The 7,423-nt window shown below is 45.3% G+C and overlaps 1 protein-coding gene across 3 annotated transcripts in view; it reads left to right on the top strand.

The window, feature by feature from the left end:
* myo6b (myosin VIb) overlaps nucleotides 1-7,423 on the top strand; it is a 67,654-nt gene that overhangs the window by 33,942 nt on the left and 26,289 nt on the right. For 2 of the 3 annotated variants that reach the window (XM_035386959.1, XM_035386950.1), the window contains 6 exons: nucleotides 974-1,131; nucleotides 2,567-2,658; nucleotides 3,817-3,889; nucleotides 4,562-4,689; nucleotides 5,314-5,409; nucleotides 5,805-5,975. In XM_035386959.1, the coding sequence (XP_035242850.1) occupies nucleotides 974-1,131; nucleotides 2,567-2,658; nucleotides 3,817-3,889; nucleotides 4,562-4,689; nucleotides 5,314-5,409; nucleotides 5,805-5,975 (718 nt within the window). Of the gene's footprint in view, nucleotides 1-973; nucleotides 1,132-2,566; nucleotides 2,659-3,816; nucleotides 3,890-4,561; nucleotides 4,690-5,313; nucleotides 5,410-5,804; nucleotides 5,976-6,366; nucleotides 6,532-7,423 lie in introns of all 3 variants that reach the window. The other variant, XR_004761888.1, reaches the window with a different exon arrangement.

Here is a 7,423-nt window from a genome sequence, read left to right as displayed (position 1 = left end):
TAAACAGAAAATACATTTTAAAAATATAATAGATAATAGGGGAAAACAGGAAGGGGGCAAATTCTTCTTCACCGCACTCTAGATTTGAGCATGGTTTATGTACAGTATCGAGGACTTCCACCAGCAGGCGGCGCTGAAGAGTACGTTTGCCACTCCAGGCAAGGCGCGAAAGGAGGACACTCGCGCGCGCGAGCCTCGGTGTTTATCACATCTGCCGTTAGTCGAAGCCTCATTTACGGGGCTTAATGGAGCCGGAGTCGCCCTTGCGACTCCGGGGAGCGTGACCGTGAAAGAGAGAGCGGCGGTCGATGCCAAAAGGTTCACTTTTAATAAAGGTAGCGCCCCCGGAGGAAGCCGCGAAAGAAAGCGCTCGGTGATGTCGGAGCAGAACGGAAAGGTCAGAACCTCAGGCTGCCCATTATGTTCAGACACTCCAGCTCTCCAGGTAATTGAGCTCGAATTTGGAGTTTTTGTGCTCGGCTCACGGTGGGCCATATGGTTATTCATTTTTAAACCCGTGTTATTCATTTTTTTAACAGCGCGCACAATCTCTCTCGCAAACACACACGCACACACACACAAAAAATAATTTGCGCTGTTGTTTGTTTGGGATACATCTCGGCCTCCCCTAAGCCATCGCTGCCTGTGTTCTGTTTAGTTTCTTTTTTGATTTGAGCTGTTTCAACAGCAGCTTAACAAAAGTTATTTTCTGAATGGAAATATTTTTTTGGGTGTGTGAAGCAATCCACCCCTTGGAAAAGCTTTGGCTCAGTTTTTATTTATTTTTATTTTTTTTAAAACCCCGCTGCGATGGATTGGCAACCTATCCAGTTTGTGTTCCTTCCTCTCGCCCAATGCATGCTGGGATAGGCTCCAGCACCCCCCCACAACCCTGACCCAGGTGTAGATAATGGGTGGATGGATTAACACCCTGCTTTGTTCCGCCCTCCCCCAACCCCCCCCCCCCCCCCAGGGTGCCGCTGAAGGTGGAGCAGGCGAACAATGCCAGGGACGCCTTGGCCAAGGCTGTGTACAGCCGTCTCTTTGACCACGTGGTGACCAGGGTCAACCAGTGCTTCCCCTTCCAGTCCTCCTCAAACTTCATTGGGGTCCTGGACATCGCCGGGTTCGGTCAGTAAAAAAGCCGGTCCTGTTCCATCTCCTTGCTCGGGCGCAAACTTAAACGGTCGATGCTGTGCCGTAGACCAGGGGGCAGATCCGTTCAAAAAGGTGGCCTCTTCCTCGCGGTCCTGTTCACGGATACGAGTGCGATTTCCTTTTAGTGGGTCTCTGAAATGCTGGTAGGAATTCAAAATATGAATTGAGATACAGGTTTGAACTGAAAAACAGCTTAAATTTGGGCTTTTAGGAAAAATGCACTCATTTTGTTTAATACCTAGGTTGTTACATGTTTATTTTGGCACAAATCTTTTTCAAAAATTGTTTATATTCTTAAGCCTTAAATGTGTAATGCTTTCTGTCATGCTGGTCACAACCAGTCTCCGTATTTTTCATTATAATACAATCAGCAAGAATTGCAGTAACATCACAAAGGCAGAAAATAGTTTGCAAAGCACTATTAGAGCTTTAGGCAAGGAAAGCAGATAACTGGCTGCAGAATTTCTTTCAAGATAAGACTTAAATTGTAGGAATTAGGGCTGTCAAAATCACTATATATCCCTCATACAGATGGTTATGAAAATCCACATGATTAAATTGCCATCTCTGCGATGAAGGGTTTTTTTGTTTTCACCCTTTTTCAGTTTTATATAAATGTTGCCTGATAAAATTCTGTTATACGCTTCTATTTACAGAAAGAAGAACAACTGTAATGGCCTCTGCATCCATCTATGCATCTTCTAAAATGTGCTCTCTCTTCTGTATACAGCTCTCCCCATTCTTGACAAGAGCTGTACCCTTCACTTTGAATTTGAACTAGGAGAAGAGAGTGGGGAAGGAAACCAAGAGAACTAATGTTGATTTAAAAGAGAAGGACTATGCAGCCTATTATTTTGTCCTACAATAATCAAAGTACTCTTATGTCGTACTTGTTCAGATATCCGGTGGTAGGATAACCATTCTCATTTTCCTTAATTGGAAAAACAAGCTAGGAAACTTACATGTGCATTTCACCATGAGCACTCTATCAGAGAGGGTATTCAGTACGGCAGGAAACGCATTGGCCCCTCGAGGTCAAGGATCAGTTGTGAGTTTATTAAGGTGGTAGTGCTGAAATTAGGGTGAATGTCTGCAAATTACACCATGGTGACAAGGGGTCATGGTAAAGTTTGAAGGTCGCAGTACTATTGTGGTTGAGTAGAAGTTGAATTTGCAGTCATGTTTTGGATTTGTAGTTTTGTTTGGGTTAGAGATGTGAACAGGACGGCTTTGGAAGAGACTGCCTTTTTCAGGAGATCTGCCTATCTGCAGCCAGGCCCATTTCCAAAATAAAGAATACAAAAATGATAAATTGCAAACCTAGAGAAAAGCAAACAGACAAGTTTTTATTATTGATGGTTTATGTAGGGGAGAAAGCCTTATTCTTGTTATTTTGTTTCCCCTCCAGAATATTTTGAGCACAACAGCTTCGAACAGTTCTGCATCAACTACTGTAATGAGAAGCTGCAGCAGTTTTTTAACGAGCGGATTCTGAAGGAGGTGAGCGCTTGTGGAGGAAATCGCCGGTCCCGCCGCCTCTGGTTCGCTCTTGAGCGAGCCCCACGTGAACGGCGAGCGATGGCCTTGCGCGAGGGTGTCCAGCTGTTCATCAAGGGCTGCTCGGAATGTTCAGGGTTCCTGAGGGTCCTTGAAAACCTTGAAACGTGTAATATTTGTGTGTGGCACTGTTCAAGGTTTCGGGTGCTCGAGGGTACTTTGGTTTCGTGATGGTTTATGAATGATTTTCCTTTAAAAAAACTGTGTGTCCTGTGCAACATTGGTTAATCATCAGTGCATGTATACGGCTGATGAACAAATTAATTAAGCGTAATTTATGCAAGGGTAATTGGATGGAGCAAAGGCCAGCATGCACTCTGACTCACAGGGAACTGAGGTTAAACCTGCAGAATATAGATTACATAGACAAGACAGATCCTTATTTTGAATAGTTAATTGAATAGTCTTGAAGTGATCTGGTCAAGAACAATAGCAGGAGCAACAAATGTTCTGTCCTTGGGCATGAATCATCTTGTATATTCATGAATTTTAGTACAGTCCTGGAAACTTATTTACACAAATCGTCACAAAGCACAAGTATCTCAGACTCTGGTCCTACACGTTTCGTGGTTTCTTTTCAATCAGCAGTCAGTTTGGACCTTGAAAACAAAGGCACGTGGACTGGTTAGCTAGCCAATGACTTACATGCGCCAAAACGTGCCTCGGCTCGAGCTCAATTCGGCCCTCCAGGACTGCAGCTTAAGCTTCCTGTCCTGCAGTAAGGAAGTACTGTAAAGCAGACGGAAGGAGCCTAGGAGCTCACCGTCTTGTTGGGATAGAGAATCTGTTGCTGAAAGCCCCACCTCAGGGTGAGAGGATGGAGAAGTGTTTGAAGCCTGAAACGAGCTGAAGCAAAATCACCTGTGAGGTCACCCCAGGTTACAGAGGTGAGACAAGAGAATCAGCTGGCCCTCATTTGCATGGTAGGAGCAGAGGTGGGAGACCCCCTCCGGATGTGAAGGACAGGGAGGTGTAGATTTGGATGCTTCTCTCTTTAAGGGTCGCTCAGTAGGTAAAGACAAGCTTTGTAATGGCAGATTTGCATTTGAGAGCTATATCACACTGCTCTGCTCTTTCTCTTTCTCTCTCTGTCATTCAAAGGAGCAAGAGCTGTACCAGAAGGAGGGTCTGGGAGTCAATGAGGTTCATTACGTGGACAACCAGGACTGTATAGGTGATTACCGCTCGCTCATACACTTACACACGCTCTCACACAGAAACGAACACGCATGCCCACGCAAACCCACACTGCTCAGCTTCTTCTGCTCGCTTGATATTTACAGTAATGAGCCCTCAGTCAAACACCTTGTTTCTTTTCTTTCTGAAGCCGTAGTCTGTATCTGCAAAAGCAGAGTGTTCCACAGTTGTCATCCTCAAATTAATTTGTTCTTTCTTTCCCCAATTTAATGTTATATTCAGTCATTGTTTTGACAGTTTTCTGTGATACTGAAATATGTGGCTTGACTTTTTTTTGTTAACCAGCAGTTTTTTGTGTTCTTTTTTCTTGCATTCTTTGTCAGAAAAACGAGTCTATCATATTGCACTAGTTTCACGAAATGTTTCTTTTGCGCTTTATAACTAGGTGAGACGGCACTAAAAACAAGCTCCAGGATATGTAACGATGGTCCCTGCATATGTTATACTTTCTCCACTTTATTCCTTGATTATTTTAATCCATAAATTCACTAGCGGCTGTCTACTCTTGAAAGTATATTTATGTGTCTCTGTCAATCTTGTTCCTAGAGCACCGGTGCCATTGTGCTGTATTATTTATGTGTCATATCTTTCAGAGAGGCGTGCGGTTCCACACTTACCCCGGCCTGCTGCTTGTTTCTGTTTCCCTCAGACCTGGTGGAGGCCAAGCTTGTGGGTGTCCTGGACATCCTGGACGAAGAGAACAGGCTGCCCCAGCCCAGCGACCAGCACTTTGCGGAGGCCGTGCACAGCAAGCACAAGGACCACTTTCGCTTGACCGTAAGGCTCCTGTAACACCTCGCAGTAGCGCGTGAGCGGTTGGGTGGTTACATCGTGTTACGGTGGATTACATTTTAGGCATTATGAGGCAGGTTTGTCCAGAGCCAGTTGCACGGCTTGCATTCTTCACACGTTATCGCCGCTAGATATTTACGGAAGCAAATGAGGACAGGTACCTTGCTAGAGGGTATATGGCCAGTTGCAAGGCCAGTTTTGTAAACATTATGCTACGCTGCATAAAATCCTGGTTCAGAAAGTAAAAGTCTTCCCCAACTTTTTTGTTCCAGTCACCTGGGTTTGCTAATGAACACAATCCTTCAGCCAGGATGTAGAATCAATTAGTGAAATCTGCTGGCAGAGTTCATGAGTGGAAGGAATCCATGGCATGACGTTTGCTTTCTGACCTCTGGACTTTACACCTCAGCGTAAATGACCTCATCTGTTGCATACAGATGAGAAAGTGAGAGTGTACTTCCATGTGTGTGTGTGTGTATGTATGCGTGCACGCACGCATGTAAGTGTGTGTACTGTGTATGAATGTGTACTTGTGTGCTTGCGGGTGTGTGTGTCTACATGTGCGTGTGTGTTTGTGGGGACTGAACCTTTTTTTCTGGGCCTCCGCAGGTCCCCAGGAAGTCGAAGTTAGCGGTGCACAGGAACGTGAGAGATGACGAGGGCTTCATCATCCGCCACTTCGCTGGAGCTGTGTGCTACGAGACGGTATGTAGCGTGCTGTGACACACACACACACACACACACACACACACACACACACACACACACACGTCCCCAAGGTATGATCTCTTTGTTGCATTTAATTTAATGCACATTTCCAAAGTCATACATTACAACCAGGATGTTAATGTTGATGTCCAAAATAAAGCAGACTTGGCAAAAATATCTTCTCTGCTCTGGTATTTAACAATGGACATTCTCATTGTAAGGGTTATTAACGGAATCCACATCTCTCCTGGGGGTCTGAACTAGTGAGGTCATTGTGGTCAATGGTGCTAAAGCCAAATGCACATTGGTCACTGTGAGAGCTTGCCTTTTTTTTTGTCGGGGACCATGACTGTGCATTGTGTGACTGCAGTGTAACCTTGATGTGACCGCAGGCCAAGTTTGTGGAAAAGAATAATGACGCCCTTCACATGTCTTTGGAGAGCCTGGTGTCCGAATCAAAGGACAAGTTTGTGCGAGAGCTCTTTGAGAGCTACAACAACGCAAAGGACTCCAAACAAAAAGCCGGCAAGCTCAGTTTCATCAGCGTGGGCAACAAATTCAAGGTGAGCTAAATGAGTTCGTTTGACTTCTGTCTTTAAAGCTTAGAGATGACTCCGGGGGCTTTCATCTTCAGACCTGAGCTCACAACGGTCTGATTTGGTGTGTTCTTTTGGCCTTTCAAGTCATCTTGGACACTCACTTAAGTGATGGCTTGTTTGTATTGACCCTTGATTTCTTCCCCTGGCGATCATTCTTTCTGGCGTCTGTTTGTATTTCTTTTAGAGCTGAACTCTCATGTCTCTTTAACTCAGAGAAAGAGAGAGAGGCAGAGAAACCGGAGTTGAAGTGTTTTCTCTTGTGATACGTTTTCCTGCGAGCACGTATCGTAACTGTTCTTTCTTCTTACTCTTTTCCTTCTTCCTCCCTCCATCCTTTGCCCTCCTCTGCCTGTAGACCTCTTCCTGTACTCCTGGCTCCTCCCGTAAGAGCACCGGGAACCGTACGCCTGGACAGCGTCTCCGGCACGTTGTAGAGAGAGGGGCAGTCAGAGAGAGAGAAAGAGTTTTGTGTGTTTGGGGTTGAAATGGGTGTCAGAGAAACGTAGGCTCAGGGAGAGAGGTAACTCGCCGACGACCTATGGAAATGTCACTACCACCCCCAGCCCCACCCCCACTGCAGCTACTAACCAATAAACCATCACACCCGCCCCCCCCCCCAATCTTCCCCACCCCCACTGTGTTGCCTGTGTGCTGTTACCCCCGTGTAGTCCTCTGCACCTGAAGTTGTGTCGTCTCGCCAATGTGCTGCTTTGATGTCGTTACCTCAAGAGTGCGGCCTGGTGTTCAGATTCACTTAGCGGCGTCACCAGCACAAGACGCAGCCTGCACATCAACGCCTGACAGCTGTGTTGCCAAATTGCAGTTTAGTACAAGCAGCCATCAGTTGGTGCTATCAAGCATTTCAGTTACCATTTATGCAGACAGACATGGGATTTGTTAAGCAGGCTGGGAGACTTTGCTTAGTACGCTAAGTAACATTTTAATATTTTGTTATATTTCATGCTTATTTTGCTTTTCATACTTACTAAACTTAGTTTTACGCATTATCCATTTATTATACTTTTTTTTACTGAGTCTAGCTCTAACTGCCATACCTGAGGGCCCAACAGTAGTGTTCTTACTGAGATTTGAACCCTCATCCTTCAGTCCATCCACTGTGCCACTCAACTTCTCATGACACTGGTATTCCAATTAAGTATTGTACACTCACTGGTCCATTTAAATCTTCTTAGTTATATAGGATTTTTGACCCCACTCAGAGAAACTGACTTACTACAAGGGCTTAGCATGCTGTTCATCTAAACACTAGGCCAAAGTAGCAGCAGCAGTAGTAGCCTTAAAGAATTATACCACTATTGCAAGAGGTTTGGGTGTGCCTCCTAGACTGCTTCCTCACGTGGAACAGGTTGGCCAAATCGTATGTCGACTTTTGGTTGCAAGGTGAGGACGCT

The sequence above is a fragment of the Anguilla anguilla genome, chromosome 1, assembly GCF_013347855.1.
Source record: "Anguilla anguilla isolate fAngAng1 chromosome 1, fAngAng1.pri, whole genome shotgun sequence".
In the NCBI taxonomy this organism is placed as follows: domain Eukaryota; kingdom Metazoa; phylum Chordata; class Actinopteri; order Anguilliformes; family Anguillidae; genus Anguilla; species Anguilla anguilla.
The sequence above is the reverse complement of the archived record's forward strand: the minus strand, read 5'-3'. Positions and strand labels throughout refer to the sequence as shown.